General features: G+C 34.6%; 2 protein-coding genes across 2 annotated transcripts; one reads left to right on the forward strand and one right to left on the reverse strand.

The window, feature by feature from the left end:
• Positions 1-2,212: 2,212 nt before the first annotated feature.
• Positions 2,213-18,978, reverse strand: LOC129804305 (phosphatidylinositol 4,5-bisphosphate 3-kinase catalytic subunit beta isoform). Its single transcript, XM_055851473.1, has 7 exons — positions 18,826-18,978; positions 11,557-12,905; positions 6,284-7,102; positions 3,452-3,628; positions 2,884-3,361; positions 2,677-2,796; positions 2,213-2,584 (listed from the first exon to the last, which is right to left on the reverse strand). The coding sequence occupies exons 1-7, from the start codon at positions 18,976-18,978 to the stop codon at positions 2,456-2,458; spliced, it is 3,225 nt and encodes a 1,074-aa protein (XP_055707448.1). The 3' UTR covers positions 2,213-2,455.
• A 236-nt stretch (positions 18,979-19,214) lies between these two features.
• On the forward strand, positions 19,215-24,280 carry LOC129804325 (pentatricopeptide repeat-containing protein 1, mitochondrial). The gene is made up of 2 exons (XM_055851515.1): positions 19,215-21,085; positions 24,027-24,280. Exons 1-2 carry the CDS (start codon positions 19,400-19,402, stop codon positions 24,267-24,269), a joined length of 1,929 nt encoding a protein of 642 aa, XP_055707490.1. The 5' UTR covers positions 19,215-19,399; the 3' UTR covers positions 24,270-24,280.
• The last annotated feature ends 18 nt before the right edge of the window (positions 24,281-24,298 follow it).

The following is a 24,298-nucleotide window of genomic DNA, read 5'->3' on the forward strand; positions in this document are numbered from 1 at the left end:
TTTGTAACAAGCTTCAGATAGATTTTATACAAGTAGTGAGGTCTGATGAATCAAATTCGTCTCCCCATAATCTCACTACCGGGGCTCCTCAGGGCAGTATTTTAGAGCTCATTCTGTTTTTCCTTTAAATGATCTCCCACAAATACAGTAGACTCTCGCTAATTCGGCTCTTTTAAGATCGGGCTAGTTTTTAATTCGGGCAGCAGTTACATTTGAAAAAACGTTTGTTGTCGGTTTTCAAATTTGATTACGATTATCAAATGAAGGAAGTATGCTCAAATTTGCCATGGTTTGTCTTAGTTTTCATGTGATTTTGCATTATTTTGGGATTTTAATGAAATTTACAATAAATATAATATTGTAAACTCAATACAGTAGACTCTCTCTCAATCGGGAATATGGGGCGAAATGTCATCCGGTTTAGCGATAGAATTGGGCGTCAAAGACTTTGTAAATTCTACAAAAAGCGCTCAATTATAAAGAATCACGATAAAATAGGAAGAACTATAGCGAATTTTAGCGAATTAGCTTCATAATTAAGCGTGAAAATTGTCAACAAAATTTGACGCCCGATTGAAAAAGAGCCGATTGAGCGAGACTCTACTGTATGTGTAATGCAGATGAATAAAAAATCGTTGCATTTTAAAAAAAATTATCTCCCGAATTTCTCTCTAATTCGGGTGACATTTTGGTCCCAAATGCCCGAATTTGACAGAGTCTACTGTACTTTTAGATTCTTTGGGTTATCATTTATATGCCGACGATCTTCAAAAGAATCAGTGAATGATGATTTGGAGAGAATTTGTTTCTATGCCTTTAGCAAGGTAATAGTCTTGACTTAAATGCGAAAAAGTCTCAAGCACTGATCATACATTTTAGGGATAGCAACCCTGCTCACGGTCAAAACTTTCGGACACTGACCAAAATATTGGAACAAGTTTTCCTTCGAACAAATTTTTTTGAAATCAATTTGTACCTAGAGAAGATACAGTTAAAAAATAGATAAAAAATTTCGGTACGTATTTGTTCCAAAAATTAGCTCGTCCACGAACACCATAATTTTTGGCACAATCTTGTTCATTTTACGAGACTCAAAAAGATAATCAATATTAGTAACGAATTTGTTCCAAAAAATAGCTCGTCTAGTATAAAACGTATCCCTCCTCTCACACTCAGTCACCTGTCACCAACGAAGCGAGGAGGACGCCAAATCTGTGGCAATTTTCGTGATACACAGTAAAAACTTTTGGACACTGACCAAAATATTGGAACAAGTTTTCCTTCGAACAATTTTTTTTGGAATGAATTTGTCCTAGAGAAGATAATTTGATCCAAAAAAAAATTATTTACTGTTTTGTTACGAAATACAGTTACAATTTTGTTAGAGTTTTCTTTTGGTACCGTTTCGATACGGTGGAATGCCTACAAATTTGAGTTTATTTTATTTTATATAAATTTATTCCTGAAAGTTGGAACAGAATAACAGATTTGTTGCACTCGGCTGTTTTTTTTTCTACTGGTTTTCGCGGGGCGTGTATTTCTTCGCGGTTCTAAACGCATGTAAAGTTGAAACCTCTATCTCTCATAGTTTCCGAGATAATCGAATTTAAAGATTTTCAGACCACGAAAATTTGTCATATGACATTGTCATGATTGTTACAGAATTCCCCTACTCGTCCGACTATACTTTACCAATCCTACCGGTCGAATAATATTTTTAGACTTCTATCTATTCAATAACTCACAATATTTCTTTGGTAAAAACTTAATGAAATATCCAGAATAGCCTAATCCCTTTGAATAGATATTTGCATAATTTTACTAAAAAAAAAATAAAGATCGTTTTAAAAAACTACTTACCAAATATGTCGTTTACTGACCGTTTAGTAGCAAAATCCTTCCTATCAACAATCGCAGCCAAATTAACTTCCTTTTATTACAGTAGACTCTCTCTCAATTGGGCATTTGGGGCGAAATGTCATCCGGTTTATCGACAGATTTGGGAGTCAAAGCCTTTGTAAATTCCACAAAAAACGCTCAATTATAAAGAATAACGATAAAATAGGAAGAAATACAGCGAATTTGAACAAATTAGCTTCATAATTAAACGTGAAAATTGTCAACAAAATTTTTCACCCGATTGAAAAAGAGCCAATTGAGCGAGAGTCTACTGTAAATGCAATTTCTTGCTGCAGTAACAAAAAACCAAAAGTCCAGTGGAAAATAATTTTATTCCATTTTTCTCACTTGCATACTCTTTCGCACAAAATTAAATTAGTTGTGAATTAGTAACGCATTCAATGCCCATGTGAAAATTCTTAAAAATTATTTTAAACTTAACCTTTTATGCTCCACAAACGTCCTCTGCACACTTTTGTTTCTTTTTTTATCCACACACATCCTCTCTCTCTCTCTCTCACTTTTTGCTGGCAGATGATTAAAGAGTAAAATATTGTCACTGCTTATTATTTTTGGAGAAATTGTGAGATGCCCAGTTGAGGGAGGTTTTCCATGAATTTGCCAGAGCTTCACTAAATTTTGATCTAAAATGCTCACGTGCCTCATTTTCAGGTAAATCTAAAACCTGCATAATAAAAAAAAACAAAAATTAAAGTTAGCCACTTGGTTGGTGTCTTTGATAATTTTTTTCTCTTTTTTGTGTCTTGACTTATTTACCAGTGTTTCCCTTAAATAATTTAAATCTTTCTCTGAAGATAATTCTGGTAGTCCAGTTGAGATCATCATTGCAAATAATGAGAGTATTAAACATCCATGTTGTCTTAATATAAGAAATGCCTGTAAAAAAAATCAAGATTTCCATCAATTTTTTCCCAACCAAAAAGTTAAATGAACAAAAAATAAATCCCAAAAAAAGAAACTCACAGTCTCACAAAGATTCTGAAACGTCCTGAACTCATCAGCTTCCCGATCAGTTCGTCCATTATTGATAACATAGACAAAGTCATGTGTGAGCACAAATGGAACTCTTTCTCTCCTAAAGCCAAATTTCTCCTTAAAATGCCCAAGAATATGCCCAAAATCAATATGAAAGAGCTGTCCCGTCCTCTTAACCATGATATTGTCCGAATGACGATCCGCCACACCAAGAACATACGTTGCAACACAATATCCGGCACAGCTATACGTAAATTCGGTAATTGCTCGCTGAAGAGATTCATCTGTCGTATTGTGTTCCCTCAACCATGTCAACAAAGATCCCTTCTTAAATGGTGACGTTGCCGAAAACATTCCCTTCACCTTCTGAATATTGGCAATTGTCTCAGCATTGAGCACCACCTCAATCATTCCCAAACGCCTTTCCATACTGATACAGCTATAAGGATTCATCCTAAAGTCATAGCTGCCCAAAGAAATAAAAGTCTCTTTTTAAAAAAAAAACCTACTCTCAAAAAAGCAAAAGGAAAATATGTATCCTCTTGTAATCCCTCACCCATGACTCTTCCATATTCGATCCATTATCCGTAGCATCTGTAGCGTCAGCATATCCTGCCGTAGATCATCACCATTCTTGAAGATCACATAAATATCATCTCCATGAGTGTCTGCATTTTCAAACACTATCCACAGTGGACGCATCTTGGAATCCATCACTTTGCACTTGTCAGTTCTGGATTTTAAATCAAAGGGATCATTTACTAAAAGGACTAAAAGCTTTTAGCCTCTTAAATTACGAGGAATTGCATTCTGAAAACTAGTGATAATCCCAGATAAGCTTATGGTAGCTATGATTCTTTACAGACTATTTACTAATTTCATCGAAATCGATTTATAAACACCAAAAATATGATCCGGTTAAGACATTTTTGATTATAGCTCGGGTCAGGGAACATCGAGGGAGGAGTGCGACCCACCTTTGGAAAGGTCTCGACCTCAGCTACAACATACTAAAATTTAAAGAAAAAGCATCGTCTAGTTTTCGAAATATTCGAAATTTAATTTTCGAAAATTGATTTTTCGATTAAGCGGACCTTCGATTAAATCGGATAAAATTGGGGTGTCTTAAGAGTTATTATAGTACTCCATGAGAGCTTTCCAAAACACCAATGTCTTTCCAATTTTTGATAATTAGAACCAGAGATATCACCATTTGGAAATTGAATTTTTGACCCCATCTAGCTCTGGACAGGGGGTCGGGGACCTAACATTTTTTTAAGCCCTTACCTATCAAAATTTGAAATTTATCGATGCCATAGGAACTGAGTTATTGCGGAAACAAAATTTGGGGGTGTACCAAAATGGCGACATCACCTACTTCTAGCCAGCTGTCGACATTTAACCTTTGCCGAAAACCGCTCGTCGATATCTCATTCCGTTCTCTCTCCAGAAGCGTTTGCACTCCGGACCGGACGGGACGGAACGCCCACGAAAATCGATTTTTGGAACATATGATTTTCGTGATCTATGAGTGCCAAAACGTGTAAGGACAGAATCACATTGACAGTAAAATGCTCAACGTCACCGTCAAAGCCCTCACTGTACTTCGTTGATTTACGCATGTTCATTGTAATTTTTACGCAAATTCTCAATTACCGTGTTACATTATATCATACTCGGTGGCACTAGGTGAAAATAATATAACAAAAATGAAGAAATAAAACGAAAATGCGATAAACGTTGAGCAAAAAAACTGTACGAAAAACTGTAGCAAAAAATCCTACAGTTTTTTTCTTGCTTACCGTTTATCGCATTTTCGTTTTATTTATTCAATTTTCTTATACTATTTTCACCTAGTGCCACTGAGTATGAGACAAGGTAATATAATAACGTAATGGAAAATTTGCGTAAAAATTGCAATGAAAATGCGTAAATCAACTAAATACGGTGATGGCTTTGACAGTGACGGTGAGCATTTTACTGTCAATGTGATTCTGCCCTAAATCCAAAATTTGTGCTCGATCTGACGAGGTCAAATTTCACCTTGGACCACAACAGCTGAGATTTTAAAGAATCTCAGCTAAAATGCTTGTTAAATGATCATGTTACGATCAATATTTGTGAAAAAGTACAAACTTTTACGAACTTGTTTGTGTGTTATGCAATTTAATAGCATTTCGTAAGTCTGCAGTAGGAATTCACAAATATGAGTTGCATTTCCCTGTATGTATCCTGAGATAAGCTATATCTATTAGAAATCGATTTTCGAAATTTCGATATCGCATATTTATGTTGTAATCGAGACTTTATCATTGATAGGCCACACTCTTTTGCCCCTTAAGACACCTAGATCCTTTGGTGCAAAGAATCGCGATGAGTCAGTTTTATACTGCCCTCAAGTGAGACAAAATCCACGCGAAAATGGTTGGTGTCTCGTCTCATTCGAAAAATGGTTTGTATCTTTGCTAATACATAAGATGTCATTTTTACAGTGAAAATCTTGTTTGATTTACAAATTTTAACTCATAATCAAAAAATTGCAAGTACTTCGAGATTACTTGCAAAGAACTTCATCTAAAGCTGATCTGGTATTATCACTGATTCCTTATTAATTTATGTGAAAAATATATATATGAAACTTGTAACTTTAATATATAATATTTTTAAGCCATGTATGAATTTATGTATCTTATTCTATAAGGCGTGCCAAGGATGGTATAAGTTTAATTCTTTAATTTGTCCAATAATAGGTTGATACGAAAGTTTTGAGGTTATGCTAAGCCTAACCTTAAACATTCACGACATTCTTTTATGCCGTTTATGCCATTAGAATATTTAAATTTCGGTAGGAAGAACTTAGATAAATAACTGGGAAAAAACTGTTAAAAAAAAATTTAAAATGCATAACATTTTAACCTCAAAAACGTAACAAATTACGGTTATTTCAAAAAAAATTTCAAGTAATTAATAATTTCGAAAACATATTTTTCTGGTGATTTTGTAATTATCAGAAAAAAATTGCATTTTATTGAACTAGGAATTTTTTTGCCACGAAACAAAAACTCTCAATGTCGAAATAAAATCACACATAACCTCAAATTCTCTTTCATAACCTCAAAGTCCTTTTCTGCCTTCTATTTTAACCTTTTTTTTTAACAAACTTTCCTCTATTTTTTTTCTAACTTTCTAAACATTTCTAACAAAAATTCAAACTAAGATAAAGCAAATAAAATGATTTTGTTAGATAGAAACCTTAATTTTTTCAAAGGAATGCACCATTTTTTTTAATTTGATTTCAATTTACACTTTTTACTTTGCAATTTCAAAAACTTTAAGTTAAAAATTGGGAATCAAATTTTAAGAATAGGTTTATTTCTTAATGACTCACCTGAGAGCTTTGCATCGAAAACTGGGATTGAGTGGGCTAACGACATTTGAGATGGTATTTGAGACGTGATTATCACCAAAAAAATCCTGCAGTAGCGCTCTGCCCTTTTCCCTGTTGCCCTTTTTGGCCAACTCAGAGCCCTCCTTCAGCTTCTCCAGACACTGCATCTGCTTGAGCAGAATGGGGATGTGCTCCTGACTCCCCGTGAGATAAGCCTCTAGTATCAAGCCAAAACGAATTTGTACAGATGGCACTTGCATCTCCGATCGCAAATGCCAAAACAGAAAATGCCCAATGCGCTGATTATTGAGGGCACGCACCAGCAGAAATTCCACGAGATCCGAATGCAAGTATGATTCATGTTTCATGGCTTGGACCAATTGCAGAAGATACAGCAGCAATTCCTCATCTCGCACTCGTCTCAGACAATTCACAGCAAATCTCCGGACTGTCTGATCAGCATACGCATAATCGAGCAGCTCCAGAGCACGCTCCACCGACACCGACTTCCACTTTTTCAAGAGACTCGTGATTTCGCAAATTTCATTCTTATCATTCCACTCCACACAGAAAAGCAAACACGGTAATCCCTCTGGCTCATCGTGGAGACAATCATACCGTTTGGCCCATATTGCATTCCTCTCTTGCTCATGCATCTCATGCAGACGATCATTCTTCAGGTACGGCGACAGAATCTCACGAATTGTCCGTGTATCCTGAGCACTATCCCTGTTCAAATTATCCTGTTTAGCTAGACGCGATGCATGCTCCAGAATCTTGTCTTCCGACGGATACATTATCGTATTGTCCGTGTTGTAGCTATTAAAAAATAAAGGCAATGCCAGTTTCTTCTCAGGTTTTGTGATTTAAAAGTATGGCCACTTAAAATCAAAAGATTAGAATTGAAACTGTTGAAATCGTACAATCAGAAAGTACTCAAACTTAATGATAAGAAACTATAAACGCTCGTGCTGCTTATAATAAAAAAAAAAACAATACCGCTCCACTACCAGTTCATAACACTGAGAGAAGTCCGAAAAAGTTAAAATAACATTCCGAAAATGTTAATTTTACCCTGCATTATTGATCCGAAAACGGTGTAAATATTACCCTTTTTAGGTGTATTGGGGGTTAAAGTTACCCTTTTTTCATGTTGATTTTACCCTCAAAAGGTGTAAAATTAACATTAAAAAATGTCGATATATTTTTACACCCGAAAAGTGTTAAAGTTATGAGGAAAAAAAAATTAATCGTAGCCTCTTTTTTTTCAGGAAACCAATTGAAATCTGTCCGAGATCCAAAGACCTTTAAAATGATACCGAACTTATCCATATCGGTCAGAAAATTCGCTAATTAGAGCCTTTTTAACCCTTTAAGGACGAGTGGGACACCGGTGTTCCAAAAATAAAAAATAAAAAATAGTCAAAAAATAAATTTTTTAGTCTTTAATAATTTTAGTCTTTTATAGTTTTGACTATAAAAGTTATTTTGTGCTCTAGTAAATCGAGTAAATCTACTGTAATATGCTGGCAAGAATCGAAGGGAACATGCAATTTTAAAAATTTAGTAAAAAGCTCAGTAATCTATTGAACAAAACTCATTTTGTAAGTAAAACTTTTGCGATACGGAAGCATTTTTTCATTTCGTTGGTAAAAGGGAGCAAAGTTGAGAAAACTGAAGAAACTCTAGTGAATAAATGCGACAAGTGCACCCTCAAGTGCACCCTCCGACAAGTGCGCAACTACCAAACACTCCAAAAAAAAGAGAGAATCCTTCAGGAAACGCTCCACTAAATCTCACTTCAAGATACCTCCAAGACGACTATAAAGAAGGAGAAGATGAACCCGTTCCCGAATGTAAGTGATGAATTATTAAAAGATGCAAATACCTTTAGAAAATCATTATTTTCGGTTAAGACTATAATGTTTCATTGAATTTCTCTTCCGAATAAATTATACTGAAGTTATATTAAGATCAAATTTTGGATTTCAACATAAAGAGTTCAAATATTTATAAGGATGATAAGGAATTAATAATTTAAAAATTATTAAGTCTCATAATATATTTAACACGCTCCGTTGCGAATAAAGTCGTACGTTTGCTAAATAATTTTGTTTCGAAAAGTTTTTAGGCATGGGAAATATTAGAGATTGGATTTCAGGTAACGTTTCTTGTTCATAAGATGTTTAGGAGTAATATTGTGGTCCTGCCGCGATGGTAATATGGAGAACGAATGTCTTAATATTGTCATTTTTGTGTCTATTTTTTTTTCAACGAGCTGCGGTAGATAGTCAATTACTGAAAATTACACTAAAATTAACATTATGCAACGAATTTTTTCTAAACTTCTAGTATCTGAAAAGATAAATCAACAGTAAACTTCTATTATGTAATTTTTATTGCTCGAACTTTGCAGAAAAACAAGTGTGACACAAGAAAATCATTAGATAAACAATTTTGAAAAATATTTAAATAAAAAAGTGAAAAATATATAAAAGCAATTTCGAGTACAAAATTAAAGGTATGGCAATGCGTCGTTCCAAACTTTGCGAAGTATTCAAACTCGTTGCTCAGATGCTATATTACAAAAGTAATTTCGCATCATTTACTGTTTATCGGTTTGAATCGATTTGTAAATCACTCAAAATATTGCCCAAAATACAGCCTAGGAATAATATAATTGAATTCGAACAAAAATTAGTTACCGGTTTTGAACTAGTTCATTACCAGTTTAGAACCGGTTCAGTTTTATTGAAAATTCTAGCTTTTCCAGCGAGCCCAAACAAGTCTCTTTCTCTAACCGTCTGAACTTTAGATAAATATAGTAACGGCTGGACGGACAGACGGACAAAATGACATAATTTTTCAGAAATCGTCCGAAATGCGAAAAGATGTTGAGAAACGTGGTCCCCGCAGGGGACAGAAAGTAGATATCTTTGAAGTTAAAAAAAATTGTGGGATTACAGTAGAGTCTCTCAAATCAGAATATCTCAAATGCGAACGACGCGACGGTTAAATTCAAAATGTCATTTGTGGGGTGATGTTAAAAAAAAAACGTGTTGTCGATCATATTTCTATGCTGCTTTCTGTATATTTACATAAATTAAGAAAAGGAAATTCGGCACCAGGAAAATTTGTGAGAAAATACGGGTCTTTGATTCAAAGTATAATTTAATCTCAAATAAATTCCGTTAGTTTTGAAAATATTGTTCGAATTTGCGAGGTAAGAAATGTCAAAAATACCCACCGAGCGTTCGAATTTGTAAGACTGTACTGTACTGCTCTCTCTGTAGAATTCAAAAATCCATACGGCATTTATTTATGAAAGCGTCGATATGAAGCATACATATGTTTCATACCGAAGATAGCCAAAATCCCGAACGCCATAATCCTGAAAACCAAAATCCTGAACGTTCAAAAATTATATGGAGGATAATTAATGGTGAAATTATATGGAGGATACTGTGTTAAATAATTTTCCAAGACACAGAAAATTTCCCTTTGCCTCCAGCAAGCGCGGGTGCTATCGTGGGATTAGCTATAACACTTTTGAGAATTCGGGATTTGGCTTTCGGAATTTTGGCTTCCGGGAATTTGACGGGGATTCGTGTCAAATGGATGGATTGAAATCCTGAAAGTTAAAATCTTGAACGGGTCAAAATCCCGAATCCTGAAAGACAAAATCTCGAAAGCACAAAATCCAGAAAGTCAAAAATCCCGAAAGTTAAAATCCCGAAAAGCCAAAATTCAGAGAGCCAAAATCCCTAATGGTTAACGTCCTAACAGGGTCGAAATTATACGGAGGATAATATGTAATAATTTTAAGATTCGGGTTTTTGACTTTTGGGATTTTGGCATTCAGGATTTTGACCTGGACCTAACTGAAATACTTCTACTGAGGGATTTGAGGACAACAATTTCGTCCGGCAACAGTTGCAGCTAGAGAAAAAGTGCATTCTCGAACAACCTAACAAAGTTGGTAGTTATATGTTTATCTTACCAATTAAGCAGAAGTTTTTTTTTGGTTTTTCTTTCAGAAATTAAAAAAAAAAACTCTTTTATAGGCGTTAGGGTGACTACTTAAAAAGTACTTTCTTGAAAGTGTTTAATTAAGTTCTTAGCATTGTCTTTGGATCTAAGTAGTTCTGTAAAGACTCAGTTTTCTTTATTGTATCCTCTTTATGGCGCTGCGATCGCTATTTCTGCAGGCACTTTTTTTTTATCCCTTCCCTTAACCCAGGGGTCCATCAAGCCTAATAAAAAGTGAAGCTATTTTTTACTTTTCCTTGTAAAAATTTTGCAGATATTGCACCGCGACTTAAACAAATTTGCTCGTAGTTCTTGTATTATTTCGGCGAACATTATGAAATATGTATTTTTAGATAGCTTTTAAAGCACAATTTCAAAATATATCAGACTGATAAGTCATTTCTCTTTAGGAAAAGTCTTGCCAATAGTTTTCAGTGCCTCTATGCAAATGTTTCCAAATGAAATGGAAAAATGAAATGTCGAGAGGCCCCTGCTTAAACAATATTTCCGAATGCAAATTGAAGTGAGTTGTGTCGGCTGACAAAGTGTCAGTGTGCTGGATTCCGCTAAAGAAAAAAGGTCGCTCCAACGAGAATTTGTCACAAAAGACAATGGTTCTTAGGTGAAAATACTTTTCAGGCTTTTTATGTTCTTAATACAAACTGCTTAATTAAGAACTTCGGCAAAGGCTTTAATTAAGTACTTAGTATTAATGCTGAGTCATGTCATATTAGTTTCGATATTCGCCGCAAAGCTCTGACATCTTTCCCTTTTTCTTATATTTTTCTGACTTTAGAGCAAAACCCAATACTGAGAATGAAAAAGAGGGTGCGATTAACTTTTTTTTTCCTCAGAACTTCAACACTTTTTAGGTGCAAAAATATATCAACATTTTTTAATGTTAATTTTACACCTTTTAAAGGGTAAAATTGACATGAAAAAGGGGAACTTTAACCCATAATACACTTAAAAAGCATAATATTTACACCGATTTCGGGGTAAGTGGGGTAAAATTAACATTTCCGGAATGTTATTTTAACTTTTTCGGATTTCTCTTAGTAAACCTTAGATGGCCGTAGGAAAAATGTCATTTGGGTCACCGGTGACCCAATTGTCCTTAAAGGGTCAAATAGTTCTACAATTCTTTAAAATTAAGTCATTGAGTTAAGGACTTATTAAATACTTATTAATAAATACTTATTAAGTACTTAATTTTACCCGGATAATTGAGAAAAAGAACTTACTTGTCGAATGTCATTGTGATGGCTGAACACTTGTCATTCCTGGGATTGGGCTCTACCGTGCCCAGGGGATGCAGTAGATCATCCGACTGAGAATCCTCAGCGTACGCCCAAGCATACAGAGTCACTGCACCCGTCTTCAGTTGATTCTTGTAGTCAAATACTGTGGTGTTGACCCATACGAGTGGATTGATGTACATATCCCTGTTGATGTCCTTTATCCTCCTCGATCTCACCCCACCCCCCTTTGCACTCTTGGCCGTTTCATACACTACCATGCACAGCCTGGCCATTCGCGGAATATTGTACACAAAAATGTCAAATGTCAGCGTTTCCTCAAACTCCGCAAAGCCCTCCTTATTGAGAATCTTTTCGGTGGTCTGCTTAGGTTCACACAGTGATTTCCCCCCATGAAACAGACCCACCTGTATGCCCACTTCAACAGTTCGATTTGTGTCACAATTGAGATCTTTTATTTGATTTATCGTGCATTGGAAGCGCTCATTGATATCCCACGAAAGGATGTACTTTGTCTTTTTGCGCAGAGTCGTCGTGGAATTGTGATGCTGTAGCGTTGGTCGTGTCTTGTGATTCATACGTTCTAGGGATTCTGGTGCTTGGTAGATGATATCCTCGAACACAGATAAATTCTTAATGGATTGAGTGACAACAGTAGGAACTCCATTTCGTGACAGAGTATCCTGGATGTAGAGAAATTGCACAAGGGGATATTCCCCAAAGAGAAATTCATCCTGACCACAAACTTTCAGTATATAATCACTAACACGATCCCTATTGAGTTGCTTATTGGTGGTAAGGGCTTTTTTTGTGAGAATGGTATCAAGGAGTTTATGTGGAGTCATGTCATATCTCACACTAAACGTAAATGATGTCTCAGCTTCTTGATTCTCAAATTTTGCCACAAGAACAAAGTGATCATTGCGAAAACGCACCCGAACAGTCTCCGGAATTTCTCTTGTTGATGCCAATCGCGGAGGAAATTGATACAGAACCTTATCTGTCCATGTCATTTTCTGTCTTTTCTGAGATATTTGATCACACAAAAGGCTCATTTTGTAGCGAAAGTCATTGAGTTCGGGATTTTTCATGGAAAACTCATGAGGAACTTTGCCAATGAGATAGTTAATGTTCTTATTGAGAGTGTTATTGGTGGAAATTTGCTTTTCCGATATTTTTAGTATACAGAAGTAGGGCTTTACATCACAAATCCTCTTGGATTCATCTGATAATTCATCGGGCTTTGAGAATTCCGACAGTGCATAGAGAACATACATGGATTTATCCCTCAGATGCCCAAAAAGAGGATATTTTTCTGCCTTTTCCCATAATTCCTGAAAAGAAAATATTAAATATGTACACTGAGAAAAAACGGGGGTGCAATTAACTTTTTTTCCTCATAACTTTAACACTTTTTAGGTGTAAAAATATATCAACATTTTTTAATGTTAATTTTACACCTTTTTAAGGGTGAAAAATAACATGAAAGAAGGGTAACTTTAACCCCTAATACACCTAAAAAGGGTAATATTTACACCGAGTTTGGATCAATAAATACTGCAGGGTAAAATTAATATTTTCGGAATCTTATTTTAACTTTTTCGGATTTCTCTCAGTGTAAAGACGCATCGCTTGTATCAGCAATTATTCTAAGATAATTTTTGGTATTTTAAAATTATTGTCGAATTTATTATTCGACTTTATCAATATTGCATTCGTTTGGATGGTCTTACCGTGCTATCACACTAGGATTTTTTCAATTTGTATATTCAATTTAATTTTCAGATGAATTGATCTTATGCGTTATTTTGCATTAAAAACAAATTAAACTGATAGATCTTTACTTATTTATTAATATAAACTAATACTTGGTCCACAAAAACCTGTTTAAATATGTTAAAATAGCATAAATGTGGTTGCTCAAATAAATTTGAATTTAGCAAATTAAAATGTTAAAATTGCTCATTAATTTCGATTTTATTGCAGTTAAACAAGTAGTCTTTTGGAGAAAATTGTTCTTATTAAATTTATTTACTAGTAATTAATATTATTTGTGGCCAAAAAATAAGATAAGAATAGTGATATAGTGATAAATTTGTACGGGAGTGAAGCTTCAGTATTATGAGCAAATTGCTAAGTTTATCCAAAACCATTCAAAAGAAATTATTGTGCCAAGAAATCTGCTGTTTGTACGACTTCACACAGATTTTTAATAAGACTGTTTGAGAGTCTTTTCATTCCCTACAACTCTTTCTTCTGGCTTTGTGGATCCTTCTGAATAACAGATAAGTGACTTATATTACATTTTAAAAACTATCAGACATTTTTCAGAGTCATTCACAATCAAAACTCTCACGGCATTATTTAAAATTGAGCAAATTTCTTGCAAAATGTGTCCTGGCTGTGAAAATTTTCAAGTCAATTCTAGAAATCTTTTAATGCTCAATTGGCTCAATTGAATTTAAAAATTAAATTGCGAAAATCCTAGTGTGATAGCACCGTTAGAATTGGTAGTAAGCCTTACTTTGTAGATCTAGTAATTCAAATAAAAAAGCTCCATTAACTCTTTCGCGTCTTTAGGGTCATATATGACCCGGGGAAAAAAGTTTCTTTTTGGCTATTTACATTAATTGAAATCTAACTGGAGTCTTGAGAAAATGAGCCAAGAATCTTACATCCTTCTATTATGATGTCGTGCACGAACAGATAGATTTCAATTAATGTAAATACCCAAAAAAACTTTTTTCCCCGAGTCATGACATTACCCTAAAGACGCGAAAGAGTTAAAATTTGAATAAATTTACTTTCAATTTAGGGATATTTTTGGTGACGTTTGAATCAATTCAAAGCTCTTATTAAAAAATAAATAAAAGGGTTCTTTCAGGCCCTTCGAAGTATCAATTATCTATGCCTATATCAAATCACTTAAGGAACTTTTTAAATTTATCACCGAACGATACCTTCAAGTCATATGGAGCTTTAAAAGTTATTATTTTCTAAGCTAACTTTATGAGGTAAAAATAATGACTCTGTGTCTCAAAGAAGGCTCCCTGGGAAATTGCCCTCATGCCTTTAGTTGCACTTTAATCCTTATTATTTATTTATAGGTTTCTCTCCCGAAGTATAAGCTTAAACGTCAATTTTTTTGAATTTTCAAACTGATGGAACTTTGAAAGCATCCGGTGCACGATATCCTTTAATTTGATCAATAAAATTATACTTTAACTAAAACATCAGTTTCATCAAATTGCTTTGATGAAAACGTAAAGCATCCTGGGAAATACTAATTCCTTTCAGTATATTTAAATTTAGATCTTCCAAAAATATTTTTTTGTCTCTGTATCTTGCAAAAATATTTCAAATTGGCGTCTGAATTGGTTTTGGTGTTTTTCTAGAATTGAGACAATAAAAAAAAACGATTTTTTGACCTTATAATTCAGGCCACCCCCTTAAAGGTCTGTCCTTTCAGAACTATGTCTTAAACCGGCAGCCTTCTCGCGGTTTGTGGTCTAGCCTGTATAGGGGGAACCGGGATAGAATTAGTCAGGGGTAGAATTAGACAGTGAGGAGTTACAGGGAAGTCCGGTTTAAGTGAAAACGGATTGAAAGAATTTGATACAAATTACCTACTATTAGGAGTTCCTTTATAAAATATTTTTGAAATGCCCCTAAATGTATGCAACTACACTCAATCTCGGGATTATACACATTTTTGGGACCGAAAAAAACTCTCGAAAGGACCTCTAATAGATGATCTGAAGCCTTAGACATATAACTGTTTGGGATAAATCTTTACTGACAAATTTTAACTCTTTCGCGTCATTAGGGTCATATATGACCCGGGGAAAAAACAATTTTTTTTGACTGTTTACATTAATTGAAATCTATTCGTTTGTGCACGACATCATAATAGAAGGATGTAAGATTCTTGGCTAATTTTCTCAAGACTCCAGATATTCAGGAAAAGAAAATATTTGAGATCAAAAATCACTCATTACGAACTTTGTGAAATGACTTTTCTTTTTCAAAATTTTTGATATTAATTTATTTTTTTGAGCAAAAAGTTCTTTAGAAACACAAAATAGAATATCCAAAGATTGTATATTGCATATTTTGATATAATAAACTACTCTCAATTTTCCAGAAAAGCGTGTAGAATTTTCCGGGTCATATATGACCCTATTGTCCGCAAGAGTAACAGTGTTTTCGTCCCAAACCTATAGCGAAATGTAGTTGGGACATTGTTTTTCTTTGTGAAATGCAGGTGGGACATCTTGCTCCTGCACATTTCATCTTATATCTGATGAATTATAACATATTTTGAAATATTTTAGAGTATTCTGCAAGCATCCCATATTGTGCAATTGTATTGTTTGTGAATAAATATGTGGATAAGTTTATTTTTGCCAAATACAACTCAAAATATTGTGACAATGATTGTTCAAGGGATTACCAGGAAGATTCCTTGAACACCAGGAGTACAGTGTTCATCAAGAGAATCCAGTTTGTCATGGTTTTGGCCAAATTAATAACTTCAAGCAAAAAAAAACTCTTAAAAAGCCCGTGATATAGATTTTGAAAATGGTATGTACACTTCCCTTGAGGACAATAGGGTCAGATATGACCCGGGGTTTTTCCGAGTTTTCACGCAATGGAAAATTTTTTTCCTCTCTGAACTATTATATTTGATCATAAAACATTAGGAAAAACTCAATTTTACATGAATTCATCTGCTGAATAAAAGTGTGACGCGAAAAAGTTAAAGGCTAAATATTCTCAACGATCAGCCTGAGTCTATTTAGGTCGAACGGTCGTTAACCCTTTAACGACGAGACACTTTTTACGGACTGAAAATCAACAATAAAAATTAAACTGAGAAACATAATCAATGATAAGTCTTAGATCTAACCTTTCAAAGTCCAACAGAGTCTGATTCGATGTATTTTGTGCTTCTATGAATGATAGGGACAGAAATAGCCCAAAAGCTTAAGTAATTTTTCTGACAATACCAATGAATAATATTTTTCGTTTTAATGAAAAATATTACATATTTTTCGCTTTAATGAAAAATATTACATATGAGTATTGTAGTTTTTATTGCCAAAACAGTTTAGCTTAAAAAAAATTGGAAGTATGAAAAATAAATAAAATCAATGATGAATTTGAGAATTTAAAAATTCGTCATTTTTTAGCTTAAATATTTACTACATAGCGAATAGCTAGAGACGCTAGAGACCTTCAAAAATTATTCTAGATTCTTTCAACCTTCTACTTTACAATTATGTACAGACATAAGAAAAAAAAATAATTTTAGGTAGTCAGGAAAAATTAATATCTTTATGGGACACCGTCACTGTTCTTAAAGGGTTAAGTCTGCCCAAACCTTTATGCAGAGTTCAGACTCTGGATTTATCAATAAGGTTAACCTGCTGCATAAAATTTCAAAAATCAAGGGTAACATGATAACTTTTTTTCGATAGTATCGATTGACTATCGATTCTAAAAATTTCAAACGATATCTGTACTTTTTGTAGCTAATACAAATATTTATCAACATCCATTGTCATATTCTATTCAGAATGCCACAATTAATAGCCTAACAATGCGTTCCACAATCCTTCATTTAATTTAACGGATACAGATTTATCGATACTATTGATTCGATAGTATCGAAAAATTATCATTCGACCCCAAGATTTTTGTAAAAATTTAAATTTAAAATTTTAATATAAAAACGATTGATATGAGACTTTTTTTTAAATTCACTAAAATTGGTGAATTTTTGGAAAACTGGGATAGAGCTTGAAGAGTCTGTACTGAAGACCGCTTTATGGGAGCTTTAACCCTTTAAGGACGAAAGGGTCAATAATTGGGGGTCAGAAAAAATCACTTTTTCCGACTTTTTAGAGCAAAACACGACTTTGGATGGCCGTAGGAAAAATTTCATTTTTGGGTCACCGGTGACCCCATCGTCCTTAAAGGGTTAAACCAGGGGTCCATCAAGCCTAGTAAAAAGTGAAGCTATTTTTCACTTTTTCATTTAAAAATTTTGCAGATATTGCACCGCGACTTTAACAAATTTGCTCATAGTTCTCGTATTATTTCGGCGAACATTATGAAATATGTATTTATAGATAGCTTTTAACGCACAATTTCAAATTACATCAGACTGATAAGTCAATACGTTTTGGGAAAAAACTTGCCATTAGGGTAAGTGTGCCAAATTTCGGCATAGTTTGCATGCAAGTTTGAAATGTAATATCTTTAATAGAAATTGATTTTTTTCATTCCTTCTACTTAAGGAGTGTTGCTTAGAACCTTGTAAACATTATGTAAACATACCTTTGGTGCCCTATTTCGGCCACCTTGATTGTCATAGTTCCTTGCCCTTCGGGAATTATTCCAATGCCTTTTTCACGTCATCTCGTTTGTCGAAGCTACATTTTTTGTTATTCTTTTGCATTGTATAATCTCTAGAGTACGTAAAATCTAAAAGTTCATGGAAATTCGAGGAACAAAAAAGGTGGCCGAAATTGCAAGCTGGCCGGAATTTAGCACACTTACCCTAGTCTTCAATGTCTCTATGCAAAAAAATATGGAAAAATGAATGTCGAGTGGCCCTTGATTAAACTGAAGGATTAACCAGTTTTGAATCTTTTAGAAGTGTTTCTTTTCTAAAAATATTTAAAAAAAAATAAATAGATAGGTATTTGAGGGGGCAATATTAATGTAAAGACTAGGCCATACATAGAATTCTGCCTGAGCTTCCCCCATAGTTTTCTATTGATTTCCAAAAACTCTTCTTTATTCCCAAAGTTTCCCGGACTTCCTACGAGTTCCTGATCTGAAAAGGTCCATATAATGTTCAAGATAACTTTAGGTCTATCTTTCCCTTTGGGGTTCAGGTTCACAAAACAGATTAGCAAATGACCCCCTAGTAGGATGTGACAACCGTAGGTTCGTATTACAAATGGAATAAGAGAGTATTAAATCCTGAGTATAAGCAATATAATTTCTCTTGAATGTTATTTAAGAAGTAATTAGTACAATTGCTGATACAAGCGACGAGATTTGTGCCGGGCAAAGGTGCCCAACCCCTCTATAGGTCAGAGAAACAGTGGGGGCCTAGAAACCCAAAACCCTCGAGCCACAGGCACAAACAATCTTGGTGAAAAACAAGTGCAGAGTGACTAATCAAGTAGGCTGAGTGACGTCTTTTGAGCATTGCGAAAGGCGCCTACGACTAATACCCACCTCTTTGATGTCTTGCAGTGTAGAATTCCTCAGGGTGACCAGTGGTATGAGGACTCCTGTGGGCATCAGGCATGTCAATTCGATGGGATCTGTGGAATTTCCGGTGCGAGACCAGAAATCGTATTCCACAAAAGGCTGCGGCAAGGGCACCATTTTTTTCTCCTTTCATACAAAAAAAAATAGTATATCTGCCTTCGCAAACAAACTTCTTTAATACACTTTTAGCCCACTTCAGACAATCATTTTCACCTAATTACAGCACAATTGCACGCACATAATACTGCTAGACACAACAACGGCACCAAAAAGGACTTTCTCACAGGAATTTTAGGTGAAAATTGATGAAATATTTCACACAAAATTTACTATGCTTGTATTTTGGTTCTCGGAAATTTTAGCACACTGTCAAATTTAAGGGGAAATTATGGCGCATAGAAGGGGTTTTATAACAAAGACCTCACTGCCGCCGGGTTAATTCGCTCTAGGCTCACACCTCTATGCTCTATCCGGATTCCCGCATGGAAGTTTTCGGAAAGTGTCTATTTTGTAAACAAAGAGTGAATTGTGCTTAAAAATGTTGCAATTCGCTAGAAGAATTGCTCAATTTTCAGCTGGGAGATACATCTCTAGCCCAGCTACCATTTCCCAGTGCCTCCACAAAGCGCCAATTGGTAGTTCTCTTGGAAACCTAAGAAATCTTCCGGCCTGCTTCCACACGACATTCCTGGTCAGAAGTGAATCCGAAAGGGATTTTGTCGTGAAACAGTCTGATCCAGATACTTTCGGTCCTCCCACACTCTCTGAGACTTACGAGGACTTCGAAGATCCTGGAGATATAGCTGAACACGAGAGAATAACATACAAACCCAGCAGGTCACAGCAACTCACTACAAAGCAGTACGCAGACATGATAAAATCGCACATTAAGAACAAAAGGATCAAGGAAGCTATCGATGTTCTAGAAGTGAGAATGATCAAGGAAGACAAAGTCAAACCAGAGAATTACATCTACAATCTTTTAATTGGGGCATGCGGAAGGCTCGGATACACCAAGAAAGCATTTCAGCTGTACAACAGGATGAAGCAGAGAGATCTAAAGGTAACCGGAGGGACCTACACGGCCTTATTTAATGCCTGTGCAACATCTTATTGGCCAGAAGATGGCCTCAACAGGGCCAATCATCTCAGAGATTTGATGCTGCAGAAAGGATACGAGCCCAATGTTACAAACTACAATGCCATGATCAAGGCTTATGGACGCTGCGGGGATCTCATGACAGCTTTCCAACTCGTGGATGAGATGAGAAGTAAAAAACTCAAAATCGATGTCATTACCATGAACTTCCTCCTGCAATCTTGCATCTCAGACAAGGAATTTGGCTTCCGGCACGCTCTTCTGCTTTGGCACAAAATGCGCGGTAAAAAACTCATTCCTGATGCATTTTCTTTCAATCTGCTCCTAAGGTGTGTAAGGGATTGTGGCTTGGGAGATCTGGAAACAACTGAAAGTGTCATAAAGCAAATTCTTACTGAATCAATAGCCCGTAACCAGAAATTATTGAACAATCCTAAACTTTCAACAGAAGATGAAACTCAGCCAGATTCAACATCCACAGAACTTTCAATTGAATCAGAAAATCCAGGAAGTGTACCAAATTTAATCTGCACTGCACCTCATCTTGGCAGTTTAGTGGCTTTGGGAGAGGTCAAAAAACCAGAAGACAGACTTCTCCTTCTCGGCGGAATCGCAGGATTTCTCGAAGAAATGCGCATCTGTAGAGCTACACCAGATATAAAAACCTTCACAGAACTCATTGAAGTAATCCCGCCAACAACAGCTGCTGAGAAACTCCTTCTGAGATTCATGAAACAGGAAAATGTTCAAGCGGATGTTGACTTCTTCAACGTATTAATTAAAAAGCGCAGCATGAGATTCGATTATGTTGGTGCGAAGGAAGTATTGAGCATGATTCATGCAGCTAAGCTTCTACCAGACATTGTTACGTACGGAGTCATGGCTCTGGGATGTCAGACTCAGGCAGAAGCTGAAGAATTGCTAATGGTGATGAAGAACAATGCCATTCGGCTCAATACCGCCATCCTTGGGGCTATGCTGCGTCAAGGATGTGCAAAAACTAATTTCAACTACGTGATGTATATCATGGATTTGTGCGAATGGGAACAGGTGAAGCCCAATGAGCAGTTTGTTAAACATCTCTTGGAATTTGAAAAGAAATGCAAGCACTGGAAGAAACGCGGGGTGAGTAACTTAATTACCATTGCCACCATTGCGACGATTGCACATTCATTACCCGTCCCTTAACACAAACTGAAATATTTAAGGAAAATCAGGATCTTTACAAAAAAAAATCTTATTTTTGGTGTCTTTCCTCTAATAAAGAAACAATATATATTTTATTTATGTTATGATTGTTAAGCATTTAATTTTTCAGGTCATAATCACCTCTAACATTGCTTGTTCACCAACCGAATTATTACTAAACCTTCACTTTTTCCCTAAGTAATATTTTTCAATTTATTGCTCTGTTTGAAATTTTCTCAGACTCATAACGCTTAATCAAATCCACGTCGATTCTAATTATGTTTAATGTGAGTTTAAATGTTTGAGTTTTTTAATTGTTTCTCGTATTCAGGAATCATTCGCCATTCATTTCTCTATTAAATGGCAAAGATTATCATAAATCAAGGGGTAGCTCGTATGTAATAAAAATTTAAACTTAAAGCAACAGCCAATGAAATATCCAAAAATAAGAAATTCTCCCAATATTTTTGCAGAGTAAAGTTTGAATGGGCAAATAAGCATCATAATCCTTATCTTCTGTCTGACAATTTTCTCTATGAATAAAATCTATGATTTTCTAGGATACACAAGCGTTTCCCAGATTCCTCCCGGGTTGCCCGGTTTCTCGGCTTACTATGGGTTTCTGGGGTTTATCATTAATTTGTCGGGTTCCTTATATTCCAAGGATTATCAGATTCCTTGAGCTGTTCACATTTTCCGCAATTTTGTACATTTTCAAGCTCTTCAGTGCCCCGATAGGTTTCCCGGCCTACTTAAAGTCCCAAGACTGAGTAATAATTCGCAATAGTAAAAGAGGAGACTGGAGCAAAATTTGTCAAATCGAAAATTTCAATATACAACATTTTCCAAAATAAAAGTGTTTGAGTCTTGAAATGTTCATTATAGATGGCCTTTGTGAGCCTTCTTAAATGTACAGAGCTTCAAGGGATTCGAGCAAGCATAATGGAAAATAAAAATAATGAACTTTTGAGCTCTATTTTTTGAAATATTTGCCTTACAAAAAATAACAATACAGATTATCTTAATAATAGTAGATTTCTCGTTATGATAGAGAAAAATAGTTTTCTAAAAAGTTGTAGAGGAGTAAATTTCTTATAAAATATTTCAATTTGATATATTTTGCATTTGCGAGAGTAAAACCTTACAAATTATTCCAAATCTGACAAAATTTGTCCCAGCAAATTTGAAAATCTCCACAAAATCGATTTTTGAAAATAGTTCGAAAAGCACATTTTCTTTTGAGCTAGAGAAAATAGTCTTCGGTAATGTTGTAGATGTAGAGCAATAAATTTGACATCAAAATATGCTCATTATTAATTGTTTAGGTTTACTGAGAGCTCATGAAAGAATAATAAAATATCCGTTTCCCCAAATTTTGTCCCGTCCCCTCTTCCGCCTCTCGCACTTAGCGGAACCTAGTTATTATTCTGAGAGGACTATTTGAAATCGATTTTGGCTGTTTTTGCCTGACTTCAATAATTCCTGATAAATTGATGTAAATTGGCTTATTGAAAGTTTCAGTTTGAACAGATTTTTTTAATTTTAATTTAAAATTCATAATATTAAATAAAGCAAAACATATTTATTTTTAAACTAAATAAGCACACAAATTGTATATAACAAGGTTTGATACGAAAATTATTATACGCAGGCCCAACAAATAAAAAAAGAATACTAATATTCTGAATAAAAAAGTCTCATTTTACATTTTTTCAGGAGACAAAAAAAATCATTGCTCAAATTGATATATAATAAATCTCAAACTAGAATTTTATATCGTCAGTTAAATCAGCATTTGTCGTAACTTCATTTTTGCGATTTTGGGATATATACATATTTAGAATCGGTGTAATTTTGTTTATTAAACGCACTTAAGAAAAAGAAACTTTTATAAGCCCATTAAAAATTATTTTAAAGAAAAATTATTGTAAGTGCCCTTAATTAAGAAAAATTTATCAGCATTTGCCGTAACTTTTTTTGCTCGTTTTCGTGGCATGTAATTTGCAGCAAATATGTAATATTTCTCATTAAAACGTTCACATATTCTTCCAAATATCCAAAGACAGTGCGAATAATGCAACATTAACTCATTTTAATTCAATATTTGTGAGAAAAAAAGTAAGAAAAAATCCCTGCCCATCTGTCATTAGTTCAAAACAAAACAAGCGACACGGCGCACAAAATTTATGCAATAAAATTTATGAAATAGAAGCTTTTAGGGACAGGGATAAGAGTTTAATGAATTAATTTAGTCAAATAAAGGTGCTTATTATCACTGAAATCATTGAAATTTATATAATGCATTTTTTGAAAATTGTCGTAACTTCCAAGATCTCCATATAATTGAAGATACGGCTTTATATCTTCATTTATTTGTTAATCTTTATTCTGATTGTATTTTAAAGTAATAATCATTGTATTTGTATAGTCCCTTAATTGTAAGATGCTTTGCTTGGGGCATGAATAAATGTTTATTATTATTATATAAACGATGGAAGTTACGATAAAATCTTATTGTGTTTCATCGAACATATATCTTAATATCTCAGCTTTAAATTATTTTATAAAGATTTTCTCGAGTTAACTTACAGTTTATTAGTGCCACTTTTATTATTTTAACTCAAAAGTATCGCATTTGGGGCTCATTTTTAAGAAAAATAATGCTGAACTGAAAATTTCGTCTCCTGAAAAGTTGTCAAAAGAAGTTACGACAAAAGCTGATTTAACTGACGATATTGCGTAAAGAACGTAAAGAACTGACAAAATACTGACACGACAGATGATGCAAGAGAAGTTGAAAAAAATGAATTCTGTGAAATGTACATCTGGCCAGCCGGGAAAAAGCTCAATATGCTTTTTTCGATCTTTTTCTTTTTAGAACCCTCACAAGGATATCAGTTACTTCACACGGGATTTTAAATTGTTCCAGAAGAAGCTCGAGAATTGGAAAGCAAAGCATGGCTTAGAAAACAAAAGTACAGAGGAAATCCTTAGGAAATTCAGAGAACATCCTTACAAGCAATTCAGGGAAAATCAACCAGAAGGCTTTGAAGAGGAGAAAAATCCCAAGTTGAGGCATGAAAAGAAACTCAGACGTGAATTAAAGGAACTTAGATTGTGAATTGTGAAAAATTAATTTAGAAGGTAAAT

This window comes from Phlebotomus papatasi, chromosome 2 (genome assembly GCF_024763615.1).
Source record: "Phlebotomus papatasi isolate M1 chromosome 2, Ppap_2.1, whole genome shotgun sequence".
In the NCBI taxonomy this organism is placed as follows: Eukaryota; Metazoa; Arthropoda; class Insecta; order Diptera; family Psychodidae; genus Phlebotomus; species Phlebotomus papatasi.

Excerpts from the sequence above, each read along its gene's own strand:
- LOC129804305 (XM_055851473.1), bottom strand. The coding sequence starts at position 18,978 with ATGGTGCCCTTGCCGCAGCCTTTTGTGGAATACGATTTCTGGTCTCGC. Across the intron at positions 2,797-2,883 it reads TTCAGAATCTTTGTGAGACT|GCATTTCTTATATTAAGACA; the intron begins GTGAGTTTCTTT and ends TTTTTTTTACAG. Across the intron at positions 2,585-2,676 it reads ATTATTTAAGGGAAACACTG|GTTTTAGATTTACCTGAAAA; the intron begins GTAAATAAGTCA and ends TTTATTATGCAG.
- LOC129804325 (XM_055851515.1), top strand. The coding sequence starts at position 19,400 with ATGTTGCAATTCGCTAGAAGAATTGCTCAATTTTCAGCTGGGAGATAC. Across the intron at positions 21,086-24,026 it reads AGCACTGGAAGAAACGCGGG|AACCCTCACAAGGATATCAG; the intron begins GTGAGTAACTTA and ends TTTTCTTTTTAG.